This window comes from Emydura macquarii, unplaced genomic scaffold (genome assembly GCF_026122565.2).
Source record: "Emydura macquarii macquarii isolate MOO-44397 ecotype Brisbane River unplaced genomic scaffold, CSIRO-AGI_Emac_v2 contig_1253, whole genome shotgun sequence".
NCBI classification, from domain to species: Eukaryota; Metazoa; Chordata; order Testudines; family Chelidae; genus Emydura; species Emydura macquarii.
In genome coordinates, this window is record NW_027131390.1 from 63,245,729 (window position 1) to 63,266,195 (window position 20,467).

At 40.6% G+C, this 20,467-nt stretch overlaps 1 protein-coding gene across 4 annotated transcripts in view; it reads right to left on the reverse strand.

Moving 5' to 3' along the window:
• Positions 1 to 20,467, reverse strand: part of MYO1B (myosin IB) — a 169,017-nt gene that overhangs the window by 84,820 nt on the left and 63,730 nt on the right. For all 4 annotated transcript variants that reach the window (XM_067549001.1, XM_067548999.1, XM_067549000.1 and 1 more), the window contains exon 4: positions 3,718 to 3,812. In XM_067549001.1, the coding sequence (XP_067405102.1) occupies positions 3,718 to 3,812 (95 nt within the window). The remainder of the gene's footprint in view (positions 1 to 3,717; positions 3,813 to 20,467) is intronic.

Genomic DNA, 20,467 nt, shown 5'->3' on the forward strand with positions numbered 1-20,467 from the left:
GGACTTGGGACCTGGACCTGCGTGGGCTACCGCTGTCAGGCCTTCAGTAAACACTCTCAGGGCCAAGTGACAGGCCATGGAATAAAGCCATATCGCGTTAGAGGGAGCCAACCCCTACAAAGTGAAGGAAGCTTTGAAGATGCACGTCCCTGACATCCAGGGCGGCATACCAGGCTCCTGTTTCCAATACTGGAGCTGGGGAGACCATGCGAGACTTGAGTCCCTTGTTCGGTATTTGCGAGATGACGTAGGTCTGCCATCATCCTTAAATCCCCCCCCCCCTTTTTTTAGGGGACTAGTAAGTACCTCAAGTAGGACCTCTTCTGCCATGCCCTGTGGGACCTTTCCCGCTGCTGCGAGCTGAGGAGGCCTCAACCTCTTGGATGTGGAACTGCCACTGAGAGGGAGGGAGGGGGAGGTGTTGAAGGGGTGGGGGAAGGAGACAACCATGGCCGTAGCTCACTGAACTATCTCAAGGGCCCAGTGGTCCGAAGGCATTCTGGCTCACATGAACCTGAAGGAGGATATAGGATAGGGCGCTGCCCTTGCGTGCACCATCAGAAAGGGCCTTTTCCGATTGCCCGATGACTGAAAGGACCCTTACTAGGGGCCTAAGGAGCCACTCAGGTCAGATGGTGTCTTTTAGACCCCCTGATTCTGTTCCATTGCCCGCAGGTCTTTGACACCTCTGCTGCTGCTGTCCCTGGGGGCCTGCCTGACACTTAACGGTCTGTAGCGTGTAGTGGCCCAGGGAACAGAGCGTGGTCTAGGAGTCCTTGAGACCGTGCAGCTTCACCTCTATCCGAACGAAAGCGAAGGCTGACTCGTACAAGGGAGGGGCCCGGATGGACCGCTGGACCTTTTTGGGGCAGTCCCCGGATTGCAGCCATTAACCTCTGGGCATGCAGATGGTAGGGGGGTATAGCTCTGCCCACCAAATCAATGGCAACTGAGGATGCCTGGAGCACTGCTCTAGCTCCCGGGGTACTATCTTCTGTAACGGTATAAAGGTTTCAGCGCCTGCTGCCGGGCAGAGCCTCAGCAAGGCGGCTCACTGAGCCCCCGAGGGCTCACCTTCCCCTTGCTGGTAGTGCTACTGAATAAAATTTTTTTCCAAACAAGTCTGGCTTGAAATCGCCTTTTTTCTCTGGAGTTGAGCACCCCTCTGTAGACCAGGAGGGCTACCACTCCGTAGCACATGAAAGGTTGTCTGACGCCCTTTTTGCTCCTTCACCTCCAGCCCCAAGGCGGAGGCCACCTCTTGGGCAGTTCCCAGTGTGCCCTAGAATCAACCAAGGCTTGGAAGCGTGCTTCATCTGGAGATGAGGGGGGAGACTCTGCAGGTCACAGCACCTCTTCCGGCTGACAGGCGGTCCCCACAGGAATCCCTGCCCGTGGGGCTGAGTCGTCGTCAGAGGGCAAATGATGGCCCTTTCCCTGTACCTGAGGCATTGACTGACCATGGTCCTTTCCCCCCCATGAAACCTCCTAGACCTTCATACGGCCATTGGGCGTGACCATTGCCTCTGGGGCCATCCGTCTGGAGCTCTGGAACCTTCCGATGGTGGTTGTTCCCCCAGGTACTGCATCCCCAAAGGGACACTGAGGCACCGTCAAAAGACCACTGCTGCCGAGTCCGTCTCCGGCCACCGAGTTTGGCGCAGCCTTGGTGCAGGGGGCAAAACCTTGGTGCCAAGGCTGTCTCCGGCATCCGGGCTTGCCTTGGGGGTGGGGTGTGTGTGTGTGTGTGTGTGTGTGAGTGTGAGAGAGAGAGAGAGAGAGAGAGAGAGAGAGAACACTCCTCGGTGCCGAGTCCGTCTCCAGCATCCAGGTTCAGCGCTGCCTCGGTGCAGGGGGTGAACTCCTCCGTGCTGAGCCACTCTCCAGCGACCGAGTTCGGCATCGACCGGCGAATTCCTTGGTACCGAGACTGTCTCCGGTGACCGTGATCATCACTGCGTCCTTGCAGGTGAACTCTTCATTGCCGGAGCAGCGGAACGGACCTCATCTGGTGCCGGGCGGGTGACTTCGCTCTCCACCTCGATGCAGGTCGGTCGGGCGACCGCGACCTGAGATGACTTCTAGGGGAGCGTCCCCACCCTACCCTGGGAAACCGGTCTGCAGGAGAACTGCCTCCCCATACTGGGGATCTCCTGAGCCATCCAGGGAGTTCCAACGCAGGCTTCCCCGTAACGCCAGCCCCTTCTCTCTCGTGAAGGTATGGGCAGCGGTGGCATATGCAAAGTCAACAAGGCTCTTGTCGCCCTTCGGCCCCTGAAGATGACGGTGCCAATAGGTGCTGAGGGGCTCCCTCACTCCCAAGTCAGGGGAGACTTCCTGGCTGGAGATGCTGACTCAGGCAGCGGGTGTCCGTGATCCAACCTCGGTGCGGATCAGTGCTCCAGCCTGCCTACTCCGACAGTGCAGGGGAGTATCCACATTCCGAGTGCTGATTCCGACCTCATGTGTCGAGTCAGGTCGGTGCTGACAGTGCCCTCTGCACCGATGGCATGCTGGGTTCCGCAGCGGAGCAGGTTGGCTTGGAGGCTCCATGAGCCAGGCTTTTAGGTGGATTTTCTGGAGGTCTGAAAGCCTTATCGATCCGTTCTCTTCTCACAAAGGGCTTCCCCCCCCCCCCACGCTTCAGGCAGTGGGGGTCACTTAGTGGGAAAGCCTTCCCGACAGAAGCGCACGGCTTGAAGCCATGACACCGGAGCATACCTGATCCTTGTAAGTCTCAGCTAGACTAACTACCACCACAACAGTTATTAATCTAACTAACTAGTTAACACAAAAATCCTTGTTTAAAGTTTAGAACAAGGGGAATTAAGCACTTGCAATGCAAGCGCAGGCAGTTCCAGTAACCATCACAGGCGGAAAGAAGGAACTGAGGGGGTGTAGGGCCAGCAGCGCCTCATATGAGGTAGTTTCATTTGTTACACCAATTTTATTCTTGTTTACTGGATGAATGAAAGCTGTAAGTGCTCCTGGCTTCAGCAACAATATCTCAGATGATGTGGAAACAAATGTAAGTGCTCTGTACCTGCTGTTTCTTTTCCAGCAGCTCTGTTTTTAAATTGCTATTTCAGACTATAATAGAACTGATTTTTTTTAAAAAGGACCTTTGAAGGTGAACAATTATGAAAGTGACATTTACGCTCCCTCCCCCACAATTCCATATTTTTCAATGAACTGAGCATTTTCTCAAAAATTATTCCAGCTTTGCTTGAGAGAAATGGAGTTATCTTGTAAACTTGCCAATGTACTAAGTGTAGGTGAGCACAGAATGTGTGATAGATTTAATTTCCAAGGCCATCACCATTGTGTTTTGTATATATAAATAGCATTAAGAAATTAAAAATCCTATATTTAAAGGCTTTAGTGAATGCTTTCCAGGTTTTCAACCAATTCCAAAATGGCAGGGGAGTTCCAGTTTTCGCAGGCATAGAGTGTATTCTGGAAGGCAAGTTAATCCTGATTTTATTCTGACAACATAGCATCCCCAAAAAGATGGACTTTGCACATTGATATCGTGACATCGCAACAAAATAAGGGAACTGCATAACGATGTGAGTATGCAACAACACTCAATGCAATGTCACACTTGCAGTAGCACATATGATGGAATTAGGTTACAGCATGGAGCAAATGCAGAGACTGTTCCCACACCCTCATATTTTTGGAGGGGAACATGGAGAAAACAAAGCTATATATTACCTGTTTTTCCAGCACCACTTTCCCCAGTAATAAGAATACATTGATCTTTATCCTGGTCCCTGAGGGATCTGTATGCTTCATCTGACAGAGCAAAGCTGTAAAGTAAAATATGATGAATTTAGAAGAGAAATAAAACAACATCAAGACTGGATATAATATGTCCTTCAGGTTCAGATATAATTAAACAGTGCTATTTAGCTTTCTAAGTGCTATACAAAGAGGTAAGTGGAGAACTAAAGCTTCTTTTGGAATCCTATAAGCCAATAAAGTCTAGCATGGATGTTTCTGATTACAGGTTTATTTCATAAATATATTTATAGAATGGGCCTGGAAAGAAATAGAAGTTACTTCCCTCCACCACATTCTTTTACAGACTCAATAAAGCCTACAGAGTTTGCAGACTAACATCCATCCATGTAAGTATTCATTTAGCTGCCAGTGTAAGAAATGCCAGCTTTTTCAGTTAAGTAACAACGTAAATTTGCAATCCACAATCAAAGCACTGCAATGTGATATTTTATCAACTTGTTATTTCAACTATAATTGTGATTAGAATTTATTTTCTTCATACTAGAATACAAGAGGGGGTTGGATGCTCTGCTCATCTATTGAGAGGAAGATGCTTCAGGCAGGAAATCAGTCAAACCACCATTATGATCCTATACTTCCCCCTCGCATATACTTCCCTTCACACGCATTTCCTCCAAACCATTGGATATTATCCCAAAATTACACTTCCAAAATAATTTCCCTTCTAAAAAAGGAGGGGGAAATCCCAAAAACTTTATAAAAACTATATTAATATAATTTGAATGGTTGAAGTACACAGTACTATCAGTCCATGACTGGACATTGTTCCTCTACATATTGAAGTGCTTTCTGATAAACTGAACAACAGACATTTGGAAACCATATTTAGGGTAGCATCGCATAATTTGGAGCTAAAAACAGATTAAGAAATGACATCCTCTTCTCTGCACTAGCAGCAGCTCGCAACATTCAGGAACCTAATACTACTGAGCTGGCAGTTGAACCCAAATAAACATTGTTGAGTGTCAGCGTTAATTTTGGAGAAATGCAGAAGTATAAATTGGGCTTGGTTTTCTTAATTGGTTGTCATTTTTAGTCACTCAGATCAGAAACAGTGCTGATTTCATACCCAAGTGCATTTTCTAGCTTACAGTTAGAATAAAGCACCATGGAAACTGAAAGCTGGAATCCCTTTTCAAAAAGCTAAACTAGAAGTATCTGCAACACAGGTTAAGATCAAACTGCAAATAATGTTAAGAGCATTTATGCACTGGAGAACTTCATAAAGGGGCATTTATGCCAATGAAAAATTTCATATTTGACATGAAATAGGAAACGTGCAGACAAGAGGTCAGGATTTTCACCTGAACAATTTAAGTATACAGTGTGCACTGGGAAAGATTAAAACAAATATTGGGTATTACATATGGCAACTAAAACCATTTCTGAAAATAGGTATATAGCCTATTTAGCGGATATAAAATGCATAATATTCTCAAATCAGGTTTATCTTTTTAAAACTTAATTCTTTATATCCCTTATGGCAAATCTGAAATTTTGCACTTGACTTATAACTAGAGGTAGGCAAACTTCCTGTCACAAGGGCCACCAGGGCTCAGTTCTAGAGCACGTCTAATGCATGAGAGCTGGGAAGGTGCTCACATTGGGAACAATACTTCACTCTCCCTTGGAATCTTCCCATATGCTCCCTTATAAGGCATTCCATACTCCCACTCTATGTCTCCCAGGTGTCAGTCCACAGGGGTTTGAAGCTGTTCAGACAAGGTGGAGTGAGTGCTCTCACTCCAGTAGACATTCCTGGGTGCTAGATGACAAAGGAGCTCCCATTGAAAGAGCCAACTCCCCAGCAGATATCAGTCCTAGTAGGGTTGGGTCTGCGCAGAAACAGATGCTTTTTCTCCCAGCCCGAACCCCAGCCTCCAAGCTGGAAAGGTGCCACCCTTTTGCAGAAGCATCAGGCCCAGTATACTGGCCAGTAGACAAAACAAGAGTTTGTCAGACACTTTGGATCTTTGGCTGAGAGTGAAACCGTACACAGCACATCATTCAGCGCTACTAAGAGTGCTATGTACTGTACTGCCCTGCCAACATTATTTCCTGCAGCACCTGCTGTTCCTTGAAGATCACGTTCAAGTACTAGCTAGGCCTGACCTTGCTTAGTATATAACATTAGAGAAGATCACATCAAGATGGTTTGGAAACATCCACGTCCAACAAGATGCAAAATCCTATACACTAACTCATGGCTCTTATTTAAGAGCACATTGACGCCCTAGGCCCTTCAGCCACAACAACCAAAGATGTCTAACTCCTCTTGATATATCTGATATTGAATCAAAATTAGGAGATTCCTAAAACTTTTAATACTGATCCAGAGATCCATACATCTTTAGAGACTGAATTCAATGATTCAACTAGAGGTGAACATTTGTTTACAAGAAAGCAGAGAGCTTTAATATTTAAATGTAGAAATAGAATTGTTTGTGATATGGCCAACATGTTATAGCAGTAGCAAAGGAAAAACTCCACTGAGAGACCATGATGCAATTCCTGGCAACAATCCAAACTACAGTAACAACAGCACTTCACAAGATTCTCTGGTAAAACATATTCAGGAAGAGAATAATATTCCTTAAAGATGCTGCAGATACACTGACAAAGTTAAGAGTGTGAGCTGCTTAGGCTTATCTGGGCAAATATGTTTATAATGGTGAATTTTAATCAACATCCTTTCAAAGCAATCTATGAGGAAAGAAGCAAAATGGGCCAAGTGCCTTCAGGGGTCGGGGTGAGGGGAAGGGGCATGGAGAAGAGAGATGGATATTAACACCACAAGTTGTGGTTTCCATGGTTTTTTTCCAGCAAGCCAGCTTTCATTTAGAGACTAAGACTACACAGTCATTTTTAAAGTGAAGTCATAGAACGGTTAGCTCACCAAGCCCATCCAGCCATGGCATTCACTACCATTTGTCCTTCAAACTGTCTCAACCATCAGTTCCAAGAATATCATCCCAGCACAAACAGATTAGTATTTCTACTACTGAAATATCATGTCTGCAAATGTCTGACCTCCGTTGATACCATTATGCCAGAAAACAATGTGGAGCCAGAGTGGAGAGCTGGTCAGCAATTTTAGGGCTCCCAATACATTCCTGGTTCATATATGGAATTTGTCACCTTAAAATCATTCAATTCTAACAAGACTACTAAATTTTCTAGTACTGAAATGACACACTCACTAGCCCTACGTGGATAGTCCAGCATTAGTGATTGTCTTAACCAAAACAAAACAAAAATCAATCACTTTGGAAGAACAATCACAATCAACAAAATCTTTCTCCATAGGGAAACTTGAAGTCTAATAACTGGACAGATGTCCCTGAACGTCATAAACAACAAACAGACATTTAAAAGAAAGGAAAACAGTCATTTTTATCCAAATCACCTGGCCTTGCATAATTCAGCCAAGGATGTTTTGTGTTTATTTGTTTTCTTTCTTTGAGGAAAACCTCATCACTATGCAATGCTGGAAAACCTAATACAATATTCAAATGACATATTGCAGGTACACAAGACAAATCAAGTTCATTTATATTGATAAAAATTTCACACACACAATTGAATACAACTTCCCTCATACAAGTTTTACAATGTTTACCCTGAAGTTCAGGCTATGCCTTCCAAAAATATAGTTCTAACAGGCATAGTCAAGATAGTGTTTTAATAGCAAGCCTTTTTTAAAATTTTCTGCATTCGTGTCACTGCATACACAGCAATAGTGCCATTTGTGTCAGAGTTTGGAACACAGATCTTTATTTAAAATAAAAAGTAAGAGATTAATCCATCATGTCTAATTTAACAATACACCATTACTGCAGAAAATATGTAAAGTACTATATCTTGTTCTGGCTTTGGAATTTTAACTTTAAGTGTCTGCCCCTTTTCCAGATACATTCCCTGTTTGTTATAAACAACAATTAAAAATGGTTCATGCTCTGTAAAAATAGATCTCAATTTAGTTTTTATCATAATTTAACGACCTGTAGACCACAAAAAATCCTTCTACTCCTCGTTTTCTTTTGGTAACATTCACATGTACTCCTCAGTGAGGTCAGCGTTTATGACTATAAACCTAAGCCACATGCCACTCTTCGGAGTCACCATATAATTACAGAACATAAATAAATCTTTAGAGTAGTTCTTAGCTAAAAGATAGTTGTGAACCATATGTTTTGAATTATTTTATGAGTGTGTCAGCAATGTCATTTACCACACTTTATAATAAACTCTTCTTTCATTTTTAAGTTTTCATATAAAAGGCAACCATGTTATTCTCCAACCACATAAAGGACACAATATTTACTGCAGTTCTCCTTTAGTTGAGATCTAAGTATAGGAACAATTTGAATCCTAAACGCTACCCATACCTATATCAGTCAAGATGTTCTTTATTCTACAGTCACAGTACTTTTCATAGCACCAAATTTTTAGGCCATGTACTTTTGAATAGCCGGATTTATCACTGTGATTTTGAAGGTTTGTTTTTGACCCCAATATTTTGTTTGCTTTTTTTACATCCATTAATGCTGTAGCACACGTTCAGTAAGGACTTTCTAATCAGAGAAATAAAACGAAATAACAAATATTTGAAAGTTAATTACTACACAGACTACATCCATGAAAGCAAAAAAGCTCGGACAGCCTTCGCTCCACTTTTAAGTGCAAGGAATTTTCATTTTTCTCTATAAAGTATTACTAACCATCTCTGCCAACTATTATCTCCTATCCCCATCCTTAATCCTCAGCTTTCTCTTGCCTATCCTACCTTCAGTCTCTCAGACAACAAGCATCCTTTTAGCAAAGGACACTTAGGGTCAGATTTAAAACCCCAATAGGCACCTCTCTGCACACTAAGTACCTTTCCAAATTTGGCCTTTAAATAAATCTATCCTGTCTCTTCTGCCTCCAAACTTTTTCTCCCTTTGCAACAATAATCACCCACCACTCACCACATACCTGAGTATTCAAGATTGCCACCACTGCCCTCCCTCTAAATTCTCTTGTTTTTATGTTCATAAGATGAAGTCTCATCTCTCATCTTCCCTTTCTTAGCAAAACTTTGAAAAATGTCATTGTTTCTCAGCTATGAATACCACTCCCAAAACATCCTCCTTGATCATTTTCATTCTGGCTTCTATCCCTTTCACAATAGTAAAATACCTTTCTACATGTGGTTAACAACCATTAACTACTTGATGATTTTCTCTCACCTTAGCACTAGCTACTCTTTCCTCACCCTCCTTAGTCCTCAAGGTTTGTCTCTATAATTCCACACCCCCCACCCATTATCTCTTCTCCTGCTTTCAGCTATTTAGCATGTTTCCTGTGCCAATCAAACAGCAGCAGTGTTTTCTGTCTCCTTGTCTCTCCACAGCAGGTGGCAGATCCCCCCTCCAAGCTGCCCTCACCATCTGGAAGAGCCTCCATGTCTCTGAGCCTAACTGAATCCTTGATTTTTTTCAAAGCCCATGTTAAGACCTATTGCTTTGTCCTGGGATGTAAACTTCTAACTCATTCTCTACTTTTAAAAAAATCCTGTATTTTGAGCCTTCCAATTTTCTTATACTTAGTCATTCTCCTTGAAACTCAGCCATTGAAACCATCTCTTCTACCCTATCACAAATAAACATATTGCCAATGCAATATTGTAAACTATATGCAGTTAATAATTCCTGCACATATACAAGGCAATCTACCTGAAACTTTTATGTTAATACAGATTAGTAAATTGTAATTTATGAAGTTTCAGTAAAATTCCAAGTAACATTAATTATTTCCTTACTGCCAAGACATCTGAATGAATAACAATTGGTGGCAAACAAATCAGATCTTCTCTCCCACTGAGTCAGGGAAAAGAACAAAACCCCCCACAGTAGTTTATTCTGGGTTTCAAAAATCTCAGTGCCTTGATCCTTTGAAGACTGGGATCAACATGGAAGTGTGTTTTGTAAATTGTTTTTGAATTTTTATTTTGCAAAACACTACTTGCTTATTTTTGGGAAAGGAATGAAGATATTCAACTATCCAGATTTAAAAAATATTATCACTGAGTAAAAAAAGGCATTAGCTTGTTCGTGCCAAAATAGTGCTTAATCTTAATTGCTCTGAAAATAAATTCCTCAATTCCCATTAGATTATTTGCAATTTAGTTCTTTGTGTTCAGCATATTCACTTCCTTAGAGAAAGGAAGTTGATTAGCTTGCTGTTAAATTAACTGAACAAAGCAGGTGACCTCAAAATAGATGTAGTATTGTCTAGGCTAGCATTGTCTAAATGAGCAGCTGCTATTTAAAAAAATGCCAATCGAAACAAGAATAAAATCAACTGATGTCTAAACATGAGAGTAAAGAAAATTGTAAAGTGTGCAAGGCAGAAGGAAGGCATTTTCTTCTACTCCCAACAGCTTCACATTTTACAGAAGTTTTATTGTTGATGAGAACTCAGAAATTTGTTATATCAACAATGCCGTGTGGATTATATACACATAAGCAGGAGCATTTTACCTGAGTATATCTTCATACATTATGTTATTTATGTGGGAGAATGATAACTGTGTGATGTTATTAGACACAGAACTAAAGAGTGAAGTTTTATACACCCACCCATTTGATTTTAAAAGTAGCCACTGTTCATAGAAGAAAAATTCTGTTCACTGGTTGAGAAAGAGTTAACTTTCAACAGCAAAACACTTTAGGTACAGCCTTCTTCCAGGGTCAGAGGAGCTTATCTGAAAGCCCAGTGTTGGGAAAGCTCTCACACATACTCAACCTTTCTACATTGCAGACTTTATTGTTACCAGTTAATTCAGGCCTGCTCTATTCTGAGACCCACACCCCAAAAGGGGAGTTCACCTTGCCTTATCCTGGGGAAGATATGAAAAGTTCAGGCATGTTTTGGGTCAAGAGATGCGTTTTAATATTGCCTCAAATCTCCCTTGATAGAGGTTTAACTAGCACTTTTTCCCAAAAGTAGGGCACCCAGCTCCCCCCAGCACACTATACCCAGATCACAGCCTTTAAGTCCCAGGTGAACTACAGCGTTTTTCCCCACATGAGATAAGCCAAAGAGACTTTGGATATGTCTATGCTGCAGTTAAAAACCTGGGGCTGGCCTGTGCCCAATGACTCAGGCTCAGGGGCTTTTTAATTGTGGTGTAAACCTTTGGGCTTGGCCTGGACCCTGCAAGGTGTGAGGGCCCCAGAGCTTGAGCTGCAGCCCAAGCGCAACCATTTACACCGCAGTTAAACAACCCCTTAGTCCCTGAGCCCTGGAAGCCTAAGTCAGCTGGCACAGGCCAGCTGTGGGTGTCTAACTGCAATGTAGACACACGTTTTGTCCTCAGTTTCTATCACTGAATAAGGACCCTGGTAATGAAAAACATTCCAAAACACACACACTTCTTAAAATCAGGAAGAAATCTCCTTAACACAGTCCACATGAACTACAAACCATGTGTCTGATCTTCTCCATCTTTCAGTTCCATCTAATACATCTCTTCAGATTTACCTGTAATTACACTAGGGAGTACAAACTTTTATTTTTAAAAGAAAGGTGAGAAGTCATCTTTTATGTCAAGTTTTTACCAGCCTCCATCCAATGCTGAAAGTGCACAAATGCCTGCTGAAAGGATAGCTCAGCATTGTGGAGTTGGGGAAAAGGCAGTTTGAAACCATCACTAAATTTTTCTCCCCCCCAGTTTTTCCCTTCACCAACTGCCTCCACCTCACAGCCATAATGCTTCCTTTTATCCTTCATCTCCTCATCAACTTTGTCCTTCCTCGTTTAGTATAATAGAGAAAAGGATTTTGCCCTTGCATAAAGAAGCGATCGTAACTCTATGCCACTGGCAGTTGATACACAAGTATGACATCAAAAAGAGCCAAACAGCCAATCAGAATATGGCTTTAGTTAGTAAGTATCCCACGGCAAATTCTAATTTTAAATCAGGAATGAGGGTCCCAGATGGATATTAGTGTTCTTTGTAAAATATACTGATGGTGCCCAAGTAACAAAAACCACCTTTAATCAGCTCCCTTGCTGACACTTTCAACAGACTGGCCAAAGAGCTGACTGGCAAGCGGACTGAGATGTGGTCCTGCCAAAATATTGTTGAAGCACATTGGCAGGGCAGAGCAGTGGGGAAGTTCCAACTGTGTTTGCTCTTGTTGTACCAGTTCTGTGGATAAACAAGAGGATAGGTTCGTTGCCTATGCTGTCAATACGCACAAGATCCAAATGAATGAAAGCATCCATTTTTATATATTAAACTGAATAAACATGGGCAGAGGTGCTGGAACCATTTGTATAGTGGGGGTGATGACAGCCATTGAACCAAACTGTAAACCTTGTATATAATAGAAACCACTTCAAGCCTGGGGGTGCAGAAGCACCCCCCGGCACCTCTATTTCCAGCACCTATGAATTTGAGCTGGTTCCAATTATATACATCCCAAACTTGTTTAACATAGCTACTGTCACAACGGAGTTAAATATACTTTGTTTTACATATGGAACAGGTTCCTTTTCTCAAATGGAATGAATCCCTATATCAGGTGAAAAATGTAAAATCTTTATGAAATAAGCTTTTCAGAAAAGCAGTTTGTTTGGTTTTCCCCTTTCCATAGCCCTATGATTGGAAACAATGCTGACAAGCTAGACCCCACATAATAGTGGTACTCATTACCTATAACACTACCTACCCTCTGGATTTAGTGGTAAAGGATGACTCCCAACTCAAAGGGCCGTTTCAGAGGCACAGCATTATCCAAGTGAGTTGCTAACCAAGGAAACAAGCTCTCACACACCTAACATGCAGACACTTCTCCACCATTAGAACACACACAGCTGAGCCGGTTAGAGCAAAAATATCTGCAATGATAGATACTGCAGGGATTTGAGACAGATGCTTTTTTCCCTATGTGACACTGGGCCAGAAAGAGCCAAGCAACTTTACAAATTGCATGGCCCAAATCGGAGATTTAGAGACATATTATAGAAAAATACAATGGTAGTGAGGGTCATTCCTTACAAGTACAGTAGAGCTTGGATATGCAAATGTATTGTTGGTAGTTATTTGATGTTGTTTATATATACACCTTGGTAAGAGGTTAGCAATGTAGATAAACTGCTTTCCTGTCTATCACTGTTCTAGTGATTAACATCATTTAGGAACATATTAACATTTAGATGGAACTTTATACCTGTGAATGGTTGTAAATGGCCAATTACCTTGTGCTAATGCAACTAGTTGCTAATGTATACTGTGTGCTCATGACATGGGAGATGATACTTCAGAGCCACAAGTAATCATCTATTAATTGTTCAAGGAGGTACCTGCTGTCAAGAAGATATCAATCAGCCTGCATGGATCTATAAAAAAATCTAGTGGCTTGATTCTTTTTATCTCAAATCTGTCTAAGCTCCTCAGGGAAAGTTTGGATCACGAGATTGGGCCGTCACACCATAGAACTGCAGGAATAAAAGTTGTTTGTGGGTTTTACGAAGTATTAAAACTCAATTGGGCCATAATTTATTTTTGAGGGGAAACAGTTGGGGAAGCCAAGTTGTTACAGTCCTTAGCTGAAAGTTATATGTAATCTAACAGTTTACTTCCTAACATAGACCTGCACTAGTGCTATCTGTGTTATTGCCTAAGAACCTACAGCCTCTTCTCTGTGGTATTGTAAAAGTATATTTTGACTTGTTTTATATAAAATATGTATATTTTAATAAAGCTTATACAACTTTTGTGCCAACAAACCGCCATTGCTTACTCCAGTGAGCATCACACATGAGTGACTGTAGTCAAATCAAAAGATGCAGTAGAATATCAGGAACAATAGTGGCTGAAGTTGTGTGTTTTTATTTAACCTTCCAAAGCTGTGTTATTCTACCAGTTGGCTTTTAAAACTTCACATTCACTTCCCTGACAGACACATTCCACCATTCACTGGCATATCAAGATACATTTGTAGGGTGACAGCTGAATTGGACAGTAATGAGGAAATATGAAAAACAAATGGCTTTCCTTGCTACATTTCTAGGAGAGTTTAACTACTTCATTGTTTCAGCTACATATCAACGGATGGATCTGATGTTAACACCTGTTGAATTATAACGATCTTGCATTTAGTTTGAAGCCTTTTCTGGAAGTATCAAAACTTGCAACTTCAAAATATACGTATGTGGGGTTTTATTCAGGGTTTTTGCTAAAGTCCTGTATTTAACATAGCACATCTTCAAAAATGATTAAGCCTGGCAATGCTCCCCAATTTTCTACTGAACAAGACATGTTAAATGCAAGTTGCCTAAACAAAACTAATATTCATTTAATTTGTGCAATTCAACATACTTATTCCAGTAAAAAAAAAAAACCAACATATTTTAAAGCAATTAATCATCATTTTATGGCAAAGTAGAGCTAAGCAAAATCCTCCCACTAGGGGGAGAGCAATATAAAATATCTTGGTTTTTTTGTATAAAAAGGTCAAACTATCATACGACTTTTTTAAAAGGGGGCACATCCAAGACACTACCATGGTTCAGATACACGGTTAAACACAGTTAGGGGCTGTTTATATTACAAAGAGAAACCCCATCATTGCTGCATGCATAGTGTAGACAGGCTTTAAGTATCTCCAAGTATCTTGCAAAAGGGAAGGGATGCCTCTCTGATGGCTCTATGCTGGAAAGTGACTTTGCAAGGGATTATTTGCATGAGCACTTAGTTCACAGCAAGCTAGGATATAAATCTACACCACACTAGCCCACCATGCACTAAGTGTACATATGCATTCTGCTACCATGAACTGAAAGTTCCCTAGTGCACTTTAATCTACTCCCATTTCAAAGCAGTGTTGATCAAATCACAGTAGGGAACTTTTGGCTGCACAGAGAGTGTACGGCAGCTAGCTCAGGGTAGATTTATACCCCAGCTTGCTATGAGCTAAGCATTCATGTAGGCAAGCCCTAAAAATGTGGGGTTCCATGTGTACTGCCTCAATGATTTTATGTACACTATGTCCTATTTAGAAGAAGGGGGAGAGGGGAGCACGCTTCCAATTGCCAGCCCCACAAACTCAACCTTGGGATCAGACGATAAAAACAGTTTATCCTCTCTTCCTAATGCATTACCATCAGCAAGAAGTCCTATAAGCCAAATTCTGCCCTCTGCAATAAAATGTACATCCCCATTAGTCTTCACTGGAGTTCACCCAAGTGTAACTGAGTGGAACTTTGTAAATAATTCTGTTGAAGCACAAGCAGCCGTTCACTCCAGCTCATTCTCTCTTAGCTGACCTCACCCCAAAGTCTTAACTGGAGCAAAAAGTACTAAACACTTATTTTTGTCTCTAAAGTAACTAGATATGACCTTTAATACACATGGGGAACAACAGTTGATAAGAAAGTGACATTTTTACATAGTTACTTTTCAGAGTATAACCACACTTTAAAGGTTTCATCTCAAAGGACAAAAGCCTCATTTAACATGAGTGAATTCCAGTACCCTGAACATATCCATAAGAGCTACATCATCTGATGCAGAATGACATCTCTTAATATGCAGCTTCTGTAGTTCTGCCTAGTGGGACCTCTAAAAATGAAGAAACCCTGGACTTACTCAGAGTTTGTACTTTGCCAAATATAAAAGAATGAAAGCAAAACAGTTCATTAAAAAACTGATATGGCTGTGATAAAGTATTTATATAGCACTGTGTAAACAGGAGGACTGATTATTACCACCATATGGGTATTCATAAACTAAAATCAGCTGATAGCCATATTTGATTTGGAATGTAAGGCTTAGAGTACAGGATCAATGTGTTACCCACCTAACATAATACTGACCAAAATATATTATTTGGGGTAACAGCAAAAGAATTCCTGCAAACAAAAAGAATGTGACTGGTCTGAGATCACTCATAAGCAAACAATGAAAGTTATCAATGTGATTTAATTACACACTTATGTTACTAAATACTAATTACTTTGAAATTCTAAATCTCGTAATAACCCAAAATTTGGCTATTTACTGCCCTTGATTCCTCTTTTTCAGTGTTGTATCAATATTTACTAACAGATACTAACATCAGAGAACATCATACTCACAAAAACTGCTGGACTGAGAACAGTAGACACCACAGTTCTTTATCCATAGAACAGACACAGTAAGAGCAGAATAGGCCACTCCAGACTGGTTCCAGAAGCCAACATACCTCAACTCTGACCACAGAAACCATTTCAAGGGACAAGTTAGCTATTACTATGCTCACCCAGCACTTGACTTCTCTGCTGAGACCCAATAAGGATGCCAAATAAAGTGGTGAGTTTTTGTAACGTGGACAACAAGAACTGGAGCTGGTAAGGAATTTTCCATCTGAATGATTGCCCTGTCAGCTAGGTGAGTGGCTCTCAACCTTCCCAGACTACTGTACCCCTTTGAGTAGTCTGATGTCTTACATAACTTCCCCCCCGCCCTGCAGTTTCACCTCACTTAAAAACTACAAAAATCAGGCATAAAAATACAAAATTGTCACAACACACTATTACTAAAAAATTGTTTACTTTCTGATTATCATAATTATAAAATAAATCAATTGGAATACAAATATTACACTTACATTTCAGTGTATATTATATAGAACAGTATAAAAAAGTCATTCTGTGTATGAAATTTTAGTTTCTACTAACCTCACTAGTGCTTTTATGTAGCCTGTTGTAAAACTAGGCAAATATCTAGATGAGTTGATGTACCCCCTATAAGACCTCTGCATAGTGCATACACACAGAGGTACACGTACCCTGGTTGAGAATCACTGGACTACCTAGCTGGACTACATCTCTCATGATGCACTCAGAATCAGGAGACTTCCCAGCTGGATCCATATGGCATTGAGAGAGACTTAGTCCTCCAGGTAGCCCAACTCATGGGAGATAATGCAGGCCTGAACTACAATTACCATAAGGCAAAAGAAATGCAGTTTAATGTTGATCTGGCTGTAAACAAAGTATGTTGTGTTAATTCAACAAAATTAAATGAAACATTTCAATTTCAGGAATATCAAAATGTTTTATTTCACCCAAAAATATTCAAAAGAAATGTTTCAACGTTTCAGAATTGAAAACTGTCAGAATTTCCACACCAAAAAATAAAATAAAATAAAATAAAAAATTCAGCTTTGTATCCTATTTTGGGATGAAAACAAGTGATGAAAAACTAGAAATTCTTAGGTTAATTCTCAGAGGTGAAATAACTTTTTCTACATAGTCACTGAACCACAGACAGATAACAACCTTCAGTTACTACTACCTGGTCAGACATGTCAAGTCTCACTCATTGGGTGTGAGACTCACTCAATATGCTTTCTCACTTTCACACACATTCCTAAGCTTATCTCACTCACGTTGAGTAAATACATAAAATTTAAAATATTTTTACTCAGATGCTAAAATGACAATACATCTGGGGCCTCAACAGCTTTCCAAGCTTATATACTGTGGTAACCATGGAGACTACAGGTCCGTGTTCCATACTCACGCAAGAGGAAACAGAAGGGTACGTGAGGGGGAGAAGGTGTTGTGTGTGAGAATACTTGACTATCAAAAAAATATGAGTTCGCCCAAAAAACAAATAGGACTTTATAAAAAATGTGTGGGTTCTGCAAAATACAGTTCAAAATTTAAACCACAATAGACAAACTATTGTCCCCAGGGATCTCCAATCATCCAGGGTTTTGTTCCAACCAGTAAATAATTGTTTTTATTAAAATTAACTGGTTTAGATTGAATATACAATTCTCACATGCCCTAAACTTTAGTATGAATTAGGACATTTCATTGTTTAATTTGCAATATTAAGCAGTATACATTTAAAACAAACTATGAAGCACTGGATTGGATTAAAAACCTGGAGTATTGGATGTCGCCAAGGACCAAAGATGAGAGTTCCTGCCTTAAGCAATGACCTAACTCTCCACCTGGAAAGTGTCACCTCTTTGGTTTTGCATCTCATTCTTAAGCACAGCCAACCCTTGGCATTTCTGAAAAATTTGTTTGCTTTCCTGCTTTGCAGAAATCTGACAAATGAAAAACATCATTGTGACGGGATCCCCAGCGTGCGACCTGGAACTGTGGGACCACTGTGCCCCCTTAACTCTCCAGCCTGGGCTCTCTCTCAGGATGTTTTGCTAGTGACAAGCAACGAACCCCTCTAGGTGCTGTTATCACTCAGCCACAAGCATACAGAGACACACTCAGCTAAATTGCATGAATGCTCTCTAAGACACACAGGAACTATAGAGGGAAAGTCCAGCAAATCATTCCAGCCTTGCACGCCAGAAATATACAATCTTACACCGCTCAAGATATTCTCTTGAACAATGCAAGCTCATTAATTAGTTCATCACTTCCTCAAAGGATAGTAGACATGCACCAGCCTTTGAAATCTCAGCAGATTCCACTAGCACTTCAGACAACCTCACTGGTAAAGATAAAACATTAAAATAAGCTTATTAACTACAGAAAGATAGATTTTAAGTGGTTGGCATAAGGGTCAGAGATAGTTACTTAAGTAAGTAAAAAGTAAACACGTATTCTAAATCTTAATTTGCAGACTAAGCAAACTGCTATTCTCACTCCACTAGACGTTGCAGGCAGGCTGCAGTTCTTAATACACAGGATAAATTTCCTTTTCAGCCTAGGACCAATCTCCTCATTTCAAAGCCTTTGTCTTCCCAGCGTTCTTATTGCCTCAATGTAGGTGCAGGAGGAGAAACCTGGTCTCATGCCACTGCCCCTTATTTTATACTCTCAATCCATGTCCCAGGAATGGCCCAGGCATGTTCTGGAGGGCCTTGCGGAGGCACAGAGTTGAGCAGTCCCACATTGTATGGTACTTCAGCAACTGTCTTACAGAATTGCAAATCTCGTTTACAATTCCCCTGCTGGTCAATAGCGCTCGTGATGGTTGCTAAACGCCTGTTTGGGTGCGGGTTACCACCTTTATCATCACTTGAGAGTTAACAGTCTCCCAAACTCACAACATATTTCAAAGACAACCATACAGCAAAATTTCATAACTTCATAAGTAACAATATACATATTTCAACAGAACAATGTGTTTCAGCAGATCGAGACCTTTCACATGGTACCTTCCAAGGCATGCTTTATATGAAATATCATAATCTTAAACAAATGATGAATATGGGCGTCACAGGGTGCTACTTTAAGGTATAGCGCATCACAATCAGATCCCCAGATCAAACATTCTGTTTTCCTTCTTCCCACAAAACACAGAAACTTCACTGGCTTTACTTAAAGAGACAATGATTGGATATTTGCAGGGTTTAGCAACTAAAAATCCTCTCTCCAATGTGCTAAACAAGAAAAGTACAAGTGCAGTTAAAGTGCAGTTTTACAACAACTTATCTGACTGCAATTTAATTAAATGTTTTTTGGAAAGCTTAAATCCTTATCTGTCCACCCTAAATTTGTGTTTTACCCAATATATATATAAAAGTGAACAAATGTACCTAGTTTGCTGTAACAGTAAATTGAAAGACTTGTTCATCTCTTTATTCATATAAAATAAAAATATTAAAACATATTTTAAAAAATTAAAAAATATATCATCTAGATTACTCAAATAAGATGCTGACAGTTGAGAAGAAATCAGATGGAGCCTAGTGAAGGTAGCTGTATATGAAAGACAAAGATTTGATGGGGAAGTCTTGCCCATAAGGTTGCAGTGGAGATGGAGTTATTCTAGGGGTTTGCTGCCGGTTTCAATTATGTCGTATTGTTATTTAAAATCATGTCAAAGGTTGCCAGCATAGCAGATGGGCACTTATTTGTGTGTTATAAATTGCAAGAAAAAAATGACAGCACTAAACACAATGGGACATTTTCCGTGAAAGAGAACGGCAGCTGTTCTTAATTGCGGTGGAGATCCCAGCCCTTAATGGTACAAATTGCCAGTTTAGGAAAGACTTGATGCGAAGACTGATCCCTTTATAACCTTCAGCACAAGCTGGCATGTGTGTCCTCTCCTCCCCTCCCCTCCCCTTCACTGATACAGAAACTACCCATTTACTTTTCAGTTCTGGTTTAAAAAACAAAAAAAGGTTTAGTTCTCCTGTCCTTCCTCATTCATTATTATTATTATTATTCATTTTTAAAGGTTCATTGTCCATAAAGTCCCTTGATATGAAGGTCTCTATAGAGCTACTTATAAAAATGAACTAAATATATATTTAAAAGTTGTATGCACTGTTTCAAATTTCAAGACTGATCAGCATGTCAGTCAGTTCTCTACACAAAAGAACTTCACTTTGCATAACAGTACAAAACAAGCTGGTCTCACTTCAAGCACAGATTTAACAACAGAGATATTCAGAGGTCTATTATAGCTTTGTTATTTAAAATATGCCGCAGAACATTTACTTACTAATATATTATGAAAATTACATTACGAATTGTCAAAGTTGAGATACATTGTGTACTACAGTTCATTGTTTTTTAAAATCAACTGTCCATTTCATTCAAGAAATTCTCAAATGTTTCCAAGCTTTTAGTGTGAATTAGAAGGTGTCTACTTATATGTGGCTACATGAATCAATAAAGAATAGCTCAGCATCTTATT